This window comes from Crotalus tigris, unplaced genomic scaffold, assembly GCF_016545835.1.
Source record: "Crotalus tigris isolate CLP2741 ecotype Arizona unplaced genomic scaffold, ASM1654583v1 scf7180000017792.2578787, whole genome shotgun sequence".
Taxonomy (NCBI): domain Eukaryota; kingdom Metazoa; phylum Chordata; class Lepidosauria; order Squamata; family Viperidae; genus Crotalus; species Crotalus tigris.
The window spans coordinates 638,387-655,487 of NW_024096639.1; the positions used below are offsets into that span (position 1 = coordinate 638,387).

Consider the following 17,101-nt stretch of genomic DNA (forward strand, 5'->3'; position numbering starts at 1 on the left):
GGAAGCAGTTTATAAATGGATAAAAATATTCCTAAATATAATTTATCCAGTTACAATTTAAAATAAAAAATAGAATCAGTCATCCAATATTTCAGCAATGGATTTTTAACTGGCATTTACTTGCATTTTACTTTTCTTACTTTTTAGAATAGGAAGGAACATTAGAATTGAACTGAACAATTAAATTCTGCACTGTAGAATGTCATATTACTGTTAATTTTTCAAAAAGCTTAATGTAATTCATTTCTCTGATATTGAAACCTGTTGAAAGAACAATTATATAATATCTGTTATCAACTATTATAATCTGCCCTGCAAGAGCTCTGGCACATCACTACATTTTTATTTTGAATTTCTAAAAGTGAATAGGGATCATTTTAGCTATTTGAGCAACAATTTCCACCATTTTCTCAGATTCAACTCTAGAAAGGAGAATGGAAATTGTTGGCAACCACATAATCAATACATCAAGAATTCTCTGAAGAACTCCTCCACCAGCAAAATTCCACTACTGATACATGGGGCATTTGAATTAACTTCACTAAACAGCATTCAGCTCCGTTATTCTTTTTGCAAGAATCTTGGCTTACTTTAGTCAAAACAATGATTTCCGTTTTGTTCTTCCCTTAAAGAAGAGTTCAGGAGATCCTTCTAGTCTGGTGAAATATTCCTAATAGATCCACAATATTTATCAACATTAGAAATCATACACTCTTTGTAAATTACAAAATATTACCAACTACAATTATTTTGGTACTATATTTTCTTTTCTCTTGCAAATTAGTTTCAGTAGAAAGTCAACATTGAGATTTATGAATATTATTCTAGAAAAATTAGGTTTTGATCATGTCTAATATGAAAAAGCAAACATGGTAAACAATGGATAAAAATTATAATGTTAGTGGCTTAGAAAATTACAATGTTAGTGGATTAGAAAAATCCTCCTATTGCTCCTTAAACTTTTCCAATCTTTCCTGAAGTTTTTAAGCAGAAGAAAAATACCTCTTGGTACATTTCCAATTACTGTGAGCACTCCCAGAAAACTCAGTACAGATCCAAATTGATAAAATGACTGACCTAATATAATTTCCTATACTATGGTGATATACAGTAAACCTCTAAGAAGGTAGATCAGGAAAACTGAATGCTCTTTTATTTGGTATCAGAATAAAGAATTAGATTTCTTTGTACAAGTTTCTATATTTATACAAAATGTCCAGTATATATACAAACTGTAATGTCCAATATAGAACTGAATTGGCCATTTGTTTGTTCCTTCTAAATAAATTCTAAATAAAGTTCAGTCTAAGTGACTGAATAGTATATCAACAGAGTTCTTAAGGAAAATAAGACATGTTATTTTAGTGAAGCTGCCAGGTACAAAAATTGACAAATGTGGGTTTTTAAATATGAGACTTCATGTTCAATAGGCTTTTTTTTAAAAAAAAAAAAATCTTAAGTTTATTTACTAAACTATTTCTAGAAACATGGCAAAAGAAACAGGAATAAGCTTAATTTCATTTTCTTATTAATGGAAACTGGTGATTTCAATACATACCCTCATGTGTTTATCACAAGTTCTGTATGACTGGGTTTCTTTTACAAATATGACTTGTTAAACAAAGATGATATACTAAATTTATATAACTCTTTCATTACAAAAAGGATTCATACTTTTTCTGCATTTACAAACAATTATTTCTACCAGCAAAATATCACTTCTTTTAAATGAGCAAATATTACCAAGGAGGAAAAAACATAATGAGTTATCTTTTTCAATACTGCATAACTACTCAGACATCTACAATTATATGTAGATTTATTGTATTAGAATCTTTGAAAATAGAGAGCAAAAACTATTATCAATAAATTTAAAGAAGCCCAATTTCCCAATTGGTTTCTAAAACTGGCAAATAAAGATCCCAGTGAAAATATATTGAAGAACATAAACCTTTTTTCAAAAAGGAATCACTTAGGTCTTCTGAAGTACCTCTACATTTGAATCAATAGCACTGGTAATAGTATATATATATATATTTATATACATTGAAAAACTTACAAAATGCATTACATTATTTGATGCAATGGCATTTGTACAGCACTAACTAAATAATCTTTTTTTTTTTTTTTTAATTGAAAATTTTTAACATTTTACAAAATAAATCCCCTCCCCAAACCCGCCCACCCACCCATACCCTCCCCCAGCCCCAAACCTCCCTAACCCTCCCCTGAACCTCCCAGAGTTGATTACAGGCTTATCCAAAATATTTCAAAAGAAAAAAAAGAAAAAAAACTTAAAACACATATAAAACTTAAAACACCTATAAATCCTAAACAATCCTAAATACCTTAAATTAAATGAATTATTTCTAGAAAATAATAATAGACACATTATAATATACTCTAAAAATCTTCTAATCTTACTTATAATATTATCCATCCTTCTACATAAATTTCTTCCAAGACCAATTTTAAACACTACTTTCTTTAAACATCTATAACTACAATATAAAGTCTAGCATAAATCATAAACAAATCTAAATACATTTAGTTAAACAAGTTATAGTCCCTCCAAAACACAAATTTAAACAATCAGAACTTGAAACATTAGAACAAACAAATTATAATCAATCAAAAACACAAATCTGAACATTACTTAAAACTTTAAACATTAAAAACCCCACCCAAACACTAAACACATTGTAATATACTCCAATCCTTCTAATATCATAAATATTATTATCATTTTCATAAACTCCCCCAAAACACAAATTTATACATTACTTAAAACTTAAAGAAGGAAAAAAGGAAACAAGACACCTTTATACTCATTTAAATCTTATCAGATTCCATCCAAAGTAGACAGTTTATAACAAATTCCACCCACAAAAAACACTATAACAAATTCCATCCACCATAAACACAATAGATATTCAAATCTTCATCAATAACAAGTTGCAACCACAAAAAACCCAGTCCTTATCAATCTCAATTGTCCATTTTCATTCTCCATTCATTATCATACTGATATTATTATCGTCAGCCTCGATTGTCCATTTTCGTTATAAAGCTTAAAACAAATGCTTTAGGATCTGTCCTCAAAAGCTGCTCCAAATTTTCTGAGTCTCCCAATGACTCAGAAGCCAGTACATGTGGGGATTCCTTAAGCTCCTTATTCTGTTGGTCTTTTTCTTTACAATTATATGTTGCACAGATTTTCCTCTGCCCCTTCTTCTCAACTTGTTGACGCCCCTCAGGCTGAAATTTCCCCTTTTTCATCTCAAGTGACCCTTCCATCCTTGAAGATTGCTCCAAAGGATTTATGGGTCTTGCTTCTCCCACAGAATCAGCAATCACTAGGTGTGAAATTTCATTACTCTTCTTCAGTTGCTGCTTTTCTTTACAGTTTTGTGCTACACAGGTTGTCTCCTGCTCCTCAATCTGAACATGTTGAGATCTCTTAAACAGGGGTTGCCCAATTTTAGAGTCTTCAAACTGTAATTCTACATCCATTTCTTCCAAAGTCTTGAACTTAATAGATGGAGATGAACATACCCCCAATACTGAAGTATAAAAATCTTTTGCTTGAGAAACAGTATTAAGTCTATAACATATTCCCAGGTAATTCACCACCATTCCAATCGGAACATCCCATCTAAACGAAATTCGTCTCATTTTAAGTTCATTTGCTAAAAAGGCAAACTCCTTTCTTCTTCTTAAAATTTTAGATGGGATCTCCTTTAAAATTATAACATCTTGTGAAGCAATTTGAAATCTCTTCTTATAAAAAGCTTGTATAATTTCATTGCGTAAAGATTTCTTCCCAAAGTAAATTACCACATCTCTTGGCAAATTCTTTTGTACTGCCACCGCAGAATTAACTCTAAATAGTTTTTCAATTTCACTAAGTATTCCTTCTTTTTCTTTATTCAAAATTACAGCAAAGTCCTTTGCAACCATCTCTTTCAGATCTTCTTGCAAGGACTCTTCCAAGCCCCTAATTCTTAAGGCGTATTCCATTTGACCATATTGAAGCATAAGAATCTCATTTTCCATTTCTTTTTCCATACTTTCAATTTTCCCCTCCATTAATTCCACTTTTTCAGCTACTTCTTCCACATGGGAATTCAACTTTTCAAGAACAGAAGCAACTCCTTTTAGAGCCAAAACTATGTCTTGCCTCAAAATCTTATTATTTTCTTCCAAAATCTTTTTCATTTCTGCCCTAATTTGAATTGTAAAATTTTCCATCATTTGTTGCATATCCTTCACAGTTGTTGGCTGAGCCACAGAAGATTTAGGAACTGTGAAATTCACTGGACGCTTTGGAGCCATCTTAAAAAAAAACTTTACTCCTTCTTAAAAATTACAAAAATTCCTTCAAAAGAAAATCATAACTCCCTCAAAGAAAAATCTTTAAAATAATAAGAAAAATAAAAGAATAAAAAAGGGAGTTAGAAAAGAAGAAAAAAAAATAAAAAAAAATTAAGATATACAAAATGAAAAAAAAAAAAGAAAAAGGGGAAGGAAAAAACCAGAATGCCTGCCCTTTTAAAAATACAAGAGACAAAACCACAAATCAAACCAAAACAAAAAGTTAAAGTATACACTCCAATCATTAAAGTAGGAAAAAAAAAGGGGGGGGGGAAACCAAAATGCCTGCCTTTTAAAAATAATGCCTGCCCTTTACAAAAAGCAAAACAAAAAATACAAAAGACAAAGCAACAAATCAAACCAAAACAATAATAATACTTCTAAAATCCATCAAAAAGAAAAAAAAAGGAGAAAGTAAAAAAAAAGCCGATCGCCACTCTAGCTTCCCAAAAAAACGCTAGAAGATCTCCCGATCGCCATTTGCTTTCTCTTTCAACAGAAAAGCAAATAGTAGAAAAAAAGGACTATAAACAAAACAATAAACCTTTGGATTTAAAATAAAATCAAAGAAGGCGAAAAATAAATCAATAAAAGAAATTAGAATATACACTCCAATCGTTAAAGTGAAAAAAAGAAGGGGGGGGGAAAACCAAAATGCCTGCCTTTTAAAAATACAAAAAGCAAAAACAAAAAATCAGACCAGAACAATAATGTTTAGAAAATTAAACAACAAAAATTCCTTAAAAAGAAGAAAGAAAAAAGAGAGAAGGTAAAAAAGCCGATCGCCATTCTAACTTTCCGAAAAAAAAAAACGCTAGAAAGTCTGCCGATCGCCATTTTACTTTCCCTTTCAGCAAAAAACAAAAAATAAAAAGAAAGACTATAACAAAAGAATAAACCTTTAAATTTAAAATACCTATAAAGTCAAGGAAAGCAAAAAAATAAATCCTCTAAACAACTCTGTCCGCTTCTTAAAAAAAACTCACTAGATCATTTTAAACGCGGAGGTGGCTGCGAGGGCTTGTTTTGTCCCAAGGACAAAAGCAGCTGGGAAGCGGAGACAGTCTGAACTCCGTGGGAGCACTCTATCACCCCCAAAAAAGGAAAATTGGGGGTACATAAGAGGCTCTACCACTATTCAGACTACCCTCTGCCCCCCCCTTTGCCCGGGAGGGGGATTTTGAACCGCTGAACAGCTGATGTCTGCTGTTCATAGCGGTTCATTACACTTACCCAGGAGGACGGCTAGAAAGTAGCCGCCATCGCCCAACGCAGATCCACCGGAAGTCTGTGCACTAACTAAATAATCTTAATACTCTAAGGTTAAATAACTTAAACCATTAAAGATACAAAAAATAAGGTATAATATCAGTATTAACTATCATGTCAGTATAAACAGGCATGAGATTATTTAGCTTCGCATCCAGGACTAAATATAACATTTAAAAAACTGCTAGTATTAAAGTTTTCATTGTAATGTTACATATTTGTCCATGTTGAAAAACAAAGCAAATCTGACACTAACTAAAAATAAAAAAAGAATAAAATAGACAAAAGATTAAAGGGAGAAGCTAATTGTTTCTAACTTCCCATTTTCAACTTCTGAATAACTTACTATATTTATAAAGATTTATGTCCCCTTATAAGGCAAAGTATAAATGTATATACATTTGCGATACTGCATATATGGGAATCATTCTTGCTTACATTTGATTAACTTCTGTTGTAAATATATACTGTTAATTTTCCCACTGCTATTTATTCTACTGTTTTTATTTTGGTAACTCCATCCTCTTTTTAAAATATGCTATTTTAATTTTTTTTTGGTTAAGGGATTTTTGTAAAGCAGTAAAAGTGGCATATTTTGACTTCTTTATTCTGCAGCCAATATAAAACTAGAGGAAAGTAAAAGAGCTAGTTGCTAGTAATAAAAATACTTAGGACTGATAACTCTAAACTACTTTCACCCTGCTCTGCACATGACCACAAACATATTTTTTGTGTTTTGCTGAGAGATTAGGCAGAAGCCTTCAACTACTCTAATAACAAGCCAGTCAAGGTCTGTAACATACCTTCTACACAGTAGGAACTTTGACCAACTTTCTGAGAATTGGAAGCAGAAAAAAAATCCTACCATAGGAAACAACCCAGAAGAAAAAGGGAAATTACAAGTTTGAGAAATCATATGCCTGAGTGATATATGGTTATGGTCTTTGTCCACAAGAAAAACTCTACTGAATTAAGAGTGATAGGAATCCTGGGGAAAAAAATGTAACTATGAGAGTCTGTCTATATGATGTCAAAATGAGTGCTGTGTTATAACAACACAAGCTCTGTTTTATACTTGCATTATGATATTATGCATAAGTACCTTAAGGGTTAAATTTGCATTGTCATGTTGCAATACATGCTTCATCACTTGCCTGTCCTTGCCCAGGACAGCCAGCCAGAATGAAACAATCACATTCCTAAAAGAATTGTTGACTGGCCATGTAGACCAGTTCCAAAATATGCAAATTCAAAAACTAAAGACCATTCAAAAATGAAAAACTAATAGGTAAACCTGGGTGAAAAGAAAAGAGATAAATTTAACATGTAGGTGTGTGATTTCACATTAGAGTAATTTAAAACAAAAGTTGAAAATTCAAAGGCATGTATTAAATAGCATTTGGATTTTGATAATTTAGAAACTAGCAGCACATTTCAAATTTTTGAATTAATTCTCAAAATATTCTGCTTCGAAGCTTTGCCACAATATCATCCCCTAAACCAGGGGTGTCAAACTCAATTTCATTGAGGGCCACATCAGCATTGCGGTTGCCCTCAGGGGGCCAGGTGGGTGTGGCCAGGGTGGGTGGAGCCTACTGGGTGGGCATGGATGGAGTGGGTGTGGCCTACTGGGTGAGCATGGCCAGCTCTACATCGTCTGCATCAAGGGTGCCTGTGGGGGCCTGGGCAGGAGTGGGACAGATCTGAGGGTCTCTGGCAGAAGGGGGTGGGACCGGGGCAAGCGCCAAGGCATGGTCCACTGGAGGAGCCTCACCATTCCTCTCAGGCCATTCGGGGGGGGTCATGGAGCTAAGACTGAATGTGTTTCAACATAGATGGCCACCACAAAATTGTACATTGGCTCCCGGCTGGCCTAGGCCAGGGCCAAGGCAGAGGGAATCGCTCCCTCACTGTTTCCAGGATGGCTTCACGGGCCAGATGAAACCACTTTGCGGGCCTCATCTGGTCCCCGGGCCTTGTGTTTGACATGTCTGCTCTAAACAAACAAAAACACTCTACAGCAGGGGTCCCCGACCCCAGTCCATGGACCAGCACTGGGCCACGGCATGCCAGCAAACAAGTGAAGGGATGCAGGCAGCAGGCAAACCATAACCCCTCCGGTCTGCAGAAAAACATTTCTCCAGGAAATCAGTCCCCTGGTGCCCAAAAGGTTGGGGGGCCACTGTCCTACAGGCATTCTAAACCACGTAGTCTAGAAAGGTTCCCATGCCAGCAACAACTATGGCAGAGAACAATTATTTATATTCACTTACCCTATTTATAGCCCTAGTCTGATTCAGATCTTTTGCAATGTTTGCTTCCAAGCTCTGTTCTTCACCTCAAAAATTAAGGATTTAATTTCAAAACATGCATCTACATTAATTAGTTGCACCAAAGAATATTTTTATATTCTAACACTTAGCTGGTAATACTACAAAATCAGAACTTTAAAAATCCATTCAATCACTAAATAGCAGGAGAAAAACCTAATTTTTCCCAATTTTGATTTTTTTTTTTGCAACACAATACCGTAAATTAGCCAGCTATATATTAGCTTTGTCAGTTGTGTATAAATTTACCAGGCATGTGCTAAGTTTATAGATAAGTTCATTCTTCAAATCTGGAAAAATTGGTTAAATAAACCAGGGTTTAGAAAATCAGCTTGAGTAAATCATGAATGTGTCATGCAACACAGACCTGAAAATATTCAGAAAGTTGCAGAAGAATGGGGAAATCTAATCTCTTGAATGGAACATTATTTCTCAATGTGTTAACAATGTCATTATTTGAGAGTTTCCTTGAAATGCTCAGTACTGCTCCAAATTTACAAAGCCCCTTCTTTGAAAAATAAAAGCAAATGTATATGGTCAGAATTCTTCATTCCATGGGCTTATTTTTATATATACATATAGCAAATTACCCTCTAGTACTTGATCTTCTACCTAGATTGAATGGGCTGTATATCTGATAAATGCATGTAAGATTACAAACAAAATTGTTGGAGTATATAATCTATTATTTATGCAAAGTTTATACACAAGAGTAGTGTTTAGAACCAGTTATCTATCAGCTTGATAGATAACTACCAGACTGCAATAGATTATCTGATCAACTGTATATTTCAAGAAATCGATGTTATCCAAAAGAAGTAATTTTTGTACATTCAAATGATTTCCTAACATGCATATGTTTGCAAGTTAGATTAACATAATCCAGCCAACAATATTTGATACAGATAAATAAAAATAGGGATAAAACCAGCTAATTCAAGATCATAACCTCTGCAGACTGAAGTTTTAACTTTCTTTCCTGCAGCACACAAAACGAATGTTACAGATGTGTTGCACTATTTTATTATAAATCTACCCATGAAATACTAAAATCTGTATTACCTAATGTGGATTAACACATGGTGACTTAAAAATGGTTCAGTCAGTCAGAAATCTTTTAGTCTTAATTCAAATCATTCCCACAATTTCTATTCTATTTTGAGAAAAAAAATTCTATCTTACGCATACACCCTTCAACTTCTCCATCAATTAAATATCATAGGCCACATATTACACAGAAGTTTTATATGTGGAGCAGATAGTCAATACATTTTAAGGCAGGCAGGAAGGGAAGTTATCATAATATTTCACTTACCCTCCAGCAAACAGATGTACGCAAATATCTCTCTGGCTCATATTCTCATTCTTATGCCGATTAAGATACAAGGGTGACCAACCCGGAGGTTTCTCCCACTCCGCTTTCTTGCTAATCTGAACGGCGATGAGCACAAACTAGGAAGCCTAACGCCGCTTCCTCAGAGACGATTTACAGAAACTCCGGTCCCAGCAAGAGGCAAGAGCAACCCAGGCAAGTAGACAAAAGCGCAACCACCTGGCCTCTCGCTTCCAAGGCAAAGCGAAGCCCAATATAAACAGACGTGCCATTGGCTCACGAGGGACTATGACGTCACTGGTTAAATTGGGCTGGCTTAGTGCACGTGACTACGTACTGAGCTGTATAGCAAAAGTATCTCCCTAAAAAAAAAAGCCAAATAAAAAACAAAACAAAACTCAAAGTCAATTAGGCCGGGATGGCGAGGTTAGCAAGAGACGCTGCACCATCTAGTTTGCCTGGGAAGCGCATGCTTTCACGTTTCTCCTTCCCTTCTTGGGACCAAGCCCCCCTGAAGTTGGGTTTCACTTCCGAGTAAATACGAATTAGAGTGGGCTAGAGATACACCTGCTGCAAGCAGCAGAGAAGTCTAGAAACTTTCTTTTCTCTCTTTAGGTTTGTTTCTCGCGGGTGGTAACTCACAGACGCGGCTCCCTCTCCTCCCTTTCCTGTCAAAGAGGGAAAAAGGACATGCGAGCTATTCATTTCCCTTTGCCTCGTGAGAGTGAGATTCGTATTAGTTTCTCCAATTAAAAAGTTATGAAGTATCGTAGGCAGAAGCTGAGTTTTGCACAATCTGTTTTCCTACAATTAACAGAACCACGGTATTTAGTTTGCCTAATTTTCTGGGTCTGGTAGGCAAAGATCGTTGGATATATTATATAGATTGTTCAAGCATAGGTAGTGATGGGCTCAAACAATATCCAATGATACAGCTGAATGAGGACTTGATCTGTGTTACTTCAGTCTTTAAAGAGTTCAGTACAGAAAATGGAATCAATATCTCTCACTTGTTCACAATTCTAGTGCCTGTTGTACTCCAATCAATTTTAGTAATTTTGGAAGAATACAAGAAGATAATCAGCTTTACAAATATTTCCTTTCTACACTGTTTACCATTTCTCAGCCCTATGGGACTCAGCATCTCAGACTGCAACTATTTCTTATCAGCTTGTTTATTTTAACTCCAAGACCTTTCTATACTTTCCTTAGAATAGTTCTATGATATATTTCTAGTTCTCTACCTCTATCCAATATTTTTCAAACTTCAACCAGTATAACATTTTTAAAAATTGCATGGCCATCAGCTTTGGGAAAAATTTATCATCCCCCTATCCCAACTATCAGGAGAATTAAACATTCTTTAGAACCAATTGTATAAGTACTAAGGAACACAAGGGACTTAATAGATCTGACCTGGGCCTATTCTGCTAACAGCCAATTTTTGTGAACTGTTGGGAGTGAACAGAATAAACCTAATGGGTTTCTGTGTAAAGTAGCCTTCTTTCTCCAACTTAGCACTTTCAGATGTGCTGGATGACAACTACTCACCTAATATTGTTGGATGTCAAGGAAGTTAAAATCTAACACAGTACTATGTTGTTGTTTTTAAAAAGTCTTACTTTTTTTTTAATTGAAAAGTTTTATACAATATACATCCCAAGACCCACCCACTCCTACCCCCCTACCCCACCTCCCAGAGCTGAATACAGGGTTACAAATAAACAATCAAACTCTAAAAAAAAACATTACCCAACTATACAAGTAACCAAGTCCATAACACACTTTAAAAGTCTTGCCTTATATAAAAAAGCTTGATTTGATGATACTGTTTGCTACTTTCTGCATCTTAGTCATCTTTTTTAATAAAATTTTATTGATTTTCTAATTTTTACAAATCATAAGTGCTTAATAAACAACAAATTTGACAATTTGCTGAACTGCATTACTACTAATACCTTTCAAAGTTTATGCTATTTTGAGAATTTAAAAGGACTGTATCTGTCACTTTTTAAAGAAAGAAACTTTGAATACTATTTCAGTATAAGATACAAATGGGATAGTGTTAAAACATTATCTAACTCTCCATGAATCAATAGAACTTTGCATTCCTAGCACATCTAGATAAGGCTGCAATTGAAAATATCTGAAAAGCTTTCTTTCTTGTATTGTAGCAACAACTACCTCTCCTGAACATATTTTTGTGACTTTACTCTTTTTCTTGCTTATTTGAAGTTCATTTCTCTAAATATGGAAAAAGTCCAACTTGGTTTAAAAGGAACAAATATAGGTCAGGTTATTCTGCAACAAGATTACATTTTTCCCATCTCCAAATTTATTATAAAAGACTGAGGCATATTTGTATTATATTGATAGCAACATATTTGTAAATATATATAATCATCCAATGGCTATTAAAATCATTTATGCACAGATGGATTACCTGGTATTCCTAAAATGCTAGGATCAATATTTTCCATATTGAGTGAAAACATCTCAAGCCCTGATCATACAAAACGATACATACTGAGGAGCACCTGAATTCACATAGATCAATTGATCTTAAAGAGCTTGAAAACAGTGTTGCAAAATTCAGTGCTTAATTTATCTTGATTTCAAACCTTTCACAATATATTAAGATGTTGGCTGTTTATTGCTTTAAGCTAGGGATGTCAAACTGCCGGCCCATGGGCCAAACGTGTCACATGGAAGCCGCGCCCACCACATTGCCAGCAATGGCAAAACCGGCCCAATAAATTGTGCGACGTCATGTGACATTGCGAGTTTGACATGCCTGCTTTAAGCCTTAGCAGCCCATGATCCTCCAATGTAGATGAACAAAAAGTTATTTTCAGCAGCACAGTGTAACTGGTAAACCATATTTTGGCAACATTTGGGTTAAGTGAACCAAGATGAATACACTACTATATAACTAAATATGCCTCTTACACACTTGCATGCAATGTCACAATACAAGTACAAAAATGTGGACATGTATAAGTATTCAATTAATAAAAAGTGATAAGCTGTTTTGATAGTTTGTGTAAACATATTTGTTTCAATTAAGAATCAAACTTCATAAAAGTCTATTAAATCTGCAGTGTTAGGATTACTGTATCCTGCTAAGCCACAGAATGGATTAAGTCAAGCAATATTGTTTTCTGAGTCAATCCATGTATTCCCATGTAACTATTTATCTGACTGATTTATAACCTACTTTTCATTCAGGAACTCAAGGCAACATAAATAATTTATTCAATAATTCATGGCTTAGTGCAGAGGTCTTCAAACTTGGCCCTTTTATGACTTTCAACTCCCAGAATTCCTCAGCCAGGCATGCTGGCTGAGGAATTCTGGGAGTTGAAGTCCACAAGTCATAAAAGGGCCAAGTTTGAAGACCCCTGGGCCTTAGTGCATGTGTCAACCCCACCCAAAATTGTTATGCTATGCTATGTATATATTATTCAGTTTGAATTTGTTCATGAATAAGCAGTGATACGACAAACAGAATTTTCCTATAATGTCCAGGGTATAGCATTAAACTTTCTCTTGATGAAACTTGGATCTTGCATTTTTAGTTTGAAATCACACAAAATTCCTTTAGATCACACAAAATTCCTTTAGTTCAGCTGAATAATTATTCACCTGAATACTATTAAATAAGAATTCTTCTTTTATTTATGGTTTAAAGAACATAGCAAATATTGAACCACATGCAACTTCCAAAAAGAGATTCTGCCTTCCAATTAAAAGAAACAGAAAAAAGAAACATCTTCCCCAAAAAATCCAAATCTCACGCAGGGCCAATTTCGTTAGTCAGAGCCAGAAGACAATTCCTTATAGCCTTATTTTTCTGGCCTTTAATCCTACCATCCAATACGCAAACTACCCCTTTCTAGCTTTACATCAGAGTCAACTTGCTTAGGCCTCCTGCGTTCATCTGGGCTGTCTCGACGCGCAGGCCCCACACCGCTCCGACCAGCAGCAGATGCTTCTAACTCTTGGGAAGCCATTTCTATGGGAGCTGCAGCAGGAGGCCTGCTTCAACCTGCAGGCCTACAGCTTCAGCAGGAGTGTTCCATATTGCCCCCTTTAACCGTTGGCTAGCCCGGGCGAACCAGGGAAGCCTTCACTTTTCTCTCCAGCATCACAGCCGGCCAGAACGCTTAGGTGTCCGCACGTTTTCTCCTCTGTCGCCCCATCCCAGGGCCCAAACCTGCCTCAATTCTACCTACCCTCCAGCAAATAAATGGATCGCGGTATCTTTCCAACTCATTCTTTTCTCCGGCGGTCAAGAGGGAGGGGGGGGAGGAAGGGCAGGAGATGGTGTTGGGCACTTCCTTTCTCTGTGATTGCTTAAAGGTGCAGCAGCGCCTGGCGAACCGCTGTGAGCGCCATCTTCTGAGCAAGGAACTAATTGTCATTTAGAAAACCGATAAATAAGAGGCCCGTTCAGAGAGAGGAAGAGCCCGCGTGTTAATGTTGAATTGAGCTTTATACGGAGTGGTAGAGGCTTGAAAGAGGGAAGCTTGCTTTGGTTGGGGGAGAACTTAATGGATCTCAATACAAGTTAACTATTTTATTTATTTAAATTTGCTTGCTGTCTAAATCCACTCGGTTGTTGAATACGGTCGAACCAGGTTATTACTCGGACGCGTGAGCGTGGGGAAATCCACAACTATCGCTAAGGAAGAAAATTCTGAAAAATGGCAGTGGCAAATGCCAACTCTTATGTTACCCACATAACTAGATATGCCCAGGCAGTCACCAGAAGTAGAAATCGATTTGTCGAATGCTTAAGAAGGGGCTGCTACGCAACGCTGTTCTAGTTGTTCACTTTAGCAGAGTTAACGTTTCTGTTCCCGACCTTGAGCAATGCTATAGCAATGCAATTGAGAAATAGGAAATCAGCATTCTCTTCCACACGTGGCTTCTAGGTGTCCGGATTTTCCATTTGTTGATTGCTGTCTAACACCAGTTACGGGAGACTCAGTAATATGTGATCTGCCGCTGTCTGCACAGCAACTGTCGCAAAAATACATTAATTTTACATATGATTTCGTTCAGTAACATCTCCCTGGCTTGGCAGTTAAGGAGCATTTTTCTGTGGAAACTTCAACTTCCCAAAACTGGGAGGCAGCACACCGTCTAACTTGGAAAAGGAACGCCGTAAACCAGTCCCCTCGCTTGTCCCGCCCTTTCCTTTAAACCAAAGGCGGTTCTGACAATAGGCACGCAGCCAGCGGATTGTAGCGCAGGCTCTTGACTAAGGGGAAGCTGGAAAATTGCGAAAACTTTTAACATTTGGGGGCTAAGAATTATCCTCCATGTATTATAAATACAGACAGTCGTAGAAAAAAGTGCACTTTTCCTGATCAATTTTACAGAACAACAATAACGAATTGGAGGTCTTCTAATCCAATCCTTGCTCAAGCAGGAGACCATGTACATTCCAAATGGCTGTCCAATCTCTTAAAAACCAATAGTGATGGAGCACCACAACGTCTGGAGCCTTCACAAGGTCAGGAAACTTCTCCTTAGCTCTAGGTTGGATCTTTCTTAAATAAGTTTCTGTTACTTCTGCTCTCAAGTGCTTGGAGAATAGGTTGACCCCCTTTTTTGTGATAGCCCCTTGGATATAGGAAGACTGCTGTCTTATCACCCTGGTCTTTCTTTTCGTTAGATTAAACATGCCCAGTTCCTCAAGAATTCTTCATATGTTTTAGCCTTCTGTCCCTCAATCATCTTTGTTGCTCTACTCTGCATTCTTTCTACATCCTTTTTTGTATCATGATGACCAAAATTGGATGCAGTATTCCAAGTGACATCTTCCAAAGGATTATACAGCAGTACTACAGCTACTATATAGTCAATGTATATCTTGCACTAGCACTGCTTACAGTGAAATATTATCCTTTCTGGGATGTTTAGGAGGATAGTTTTACAGCACATCAATAACTCCCAAGCATCTTTTGTTAGTGGTTACAATAAAACAAACTTTGATTCAATACCAAATAACCAAACCGCTAGAACAGAACAGTTCCATAGCACTTGGGAAATCATCCAAGCATATGCTATCCCATATTTGATGTATACAACACAGTAGCATTCATGTTCCTCACTATAGATAGTCCTTGATTTTTTGCCACAATTGCAAACAGAACTTCCATCACTAAGCAAGAGAGTCATTACGAGATCACACCCAATCTTATGGCCTTCTTGCCACAATTGTTTGGTGAATCCCTGCAGTCATTAAATGAATCACATGGTCATTAGTGAATCTGGCTTCTGGACTGACTTGTTTGTAGGAAGCTAGCAGGGAAGATCGCAGATGATAATTGCATAATCCTGTCATACTACAACCATCATAAATACAGTATATTCCGGCGTATAAGACGACTTTTGAGAGCGTCGAAACAGCCTCCGAACTTGGGGGGTGTCTTATACGCTGAGTCGTCTTATACACCGGAAATAAGGTAGTTTCTGGCATATAAGACGACTTTCTAGGCATGCGACTCGGCGTCGATCATCTTATATGCTGGAAATACCGGTAGTTTCCGGCATATAAGACGACTTTCTAGGCAGGCGACTCAGCGTCGATCGTCTTGCAACCCGGCGTTGAACTGGGGGGTCGTCTTATACGCCGGGTCGCCCTATACACCGGAATATATGGTACATGCTGGTTGCCAAGTGTCTTAATTTTTATCATGTGACTGCAGGGATGTGCAACAATCATAAGTGCAAGGACTAGCTGTAAGTATTTTATGTACAACTGAATAAAAATCATAATACCAAGAATGGGGAAACAGGATTCATGGAAAGGAAGGAAAAATATTTGTAGCTCTAACACATCAGGATGGCCAAATCTGAATTAAATGTTCTATAATTTACAATTCAACTACATGTCTGAATGGTTCTGAGTTGAAAAAGAAACATGAGGAATCAAAAGCACAGAAGAAGAAAGTTTCTATATTTGTGAAAGTCAATAGGAAATACTCAATCTCTGAAAATAGGAGAAAATGTTGCAAGACATTATGTTAAGGTATTCCCTCTCCTTTTCTAATATGGTTTGAATGTCTCTGAGATGCCTTTCCGTAATTTTTTTAATGAAGCATTGGAACATATAATATGTAGTGTCTTAATCATTTTAAAAAGAAAATTTTTAACAATTTCAAATAAAAATTACCCTTCATACCCTCTAAATAGAACATTCAGTTCCTATTTATATATTAAATTAGGTCTCCTTATGAGCATAAGCAGAAACCAATTACAGGATTTTTAAACATGTAATTGTATAAATTAGATGTGCCTCAAGTATCTATAAATGAGTTTTGAATGTTTCAAAGGTTGAACAAAGTAAAACTTTGTGCAGTAAAATATAAGTATCATGTGATACTCTGTTTCTCGTGAACAGTATTTCCTTTTAATTAGATGAAGCAGACTGATCAGTGCATGCTGTTCTTATTCCAATTTTAAGAACATCCTTCAAGCCAGAATCTCATATAATAGGGATCTCTATAATCCAACCATAACATGTACATAGCTTTTTTATTTCATTTTCCTGTGTCCTTGGCCCTTCCAAAAATTTCTAAAGAAACACAAATAGTTTAACAAAACTAAACTGAGCCAATGTACACCTCATCCAACCTGCTGTTTTAATGTCCTGTTCTTCCATTCTTATATCAGCAAAACAGTATCAGCATATAACTGTTTAATCTCTTGCCATGTTTTTTTTTTTTTAAAAAAAAAAAAGTCTGGCAAAACACTCTGTAAGAGAAAGATGTGAGTTGGAATG

General features: G+C 36.0%; 1 protein-coding gene across 2 annotated transcripts in view; it reads right to left on the bottom strand.

The window, feature by feature from the left end:
• SLC25A36 (solute carrier family 25 member 36) overlaps window positions 1-13,684 on the bottom strand; it is a 39,669-nt gene extending 25,985 nt beyond the window's left edge. Inside the window, exon 1 of one of the 2 annotated variants that reach the window (XM_039342465.1) lies at window positions 13,542-13,684. In XM_039342465.1, coding sequence (XP_039198399.1) covers window positions 13,542-13,582 — 41 coding nt within the window. In that variant the 5' untranslated portion in view covers window positions 13,583-13,684. Of the gene's footprint in view, window positions 1-9,288; window positions 10,071-13,541 lie in introns of those variants that run through there. The other variant, XM_039342466.1, reaches the window with a different exon arrangement.
• Window positions 13,685-17,101: the final 3,417 nt, after the last annotated feature.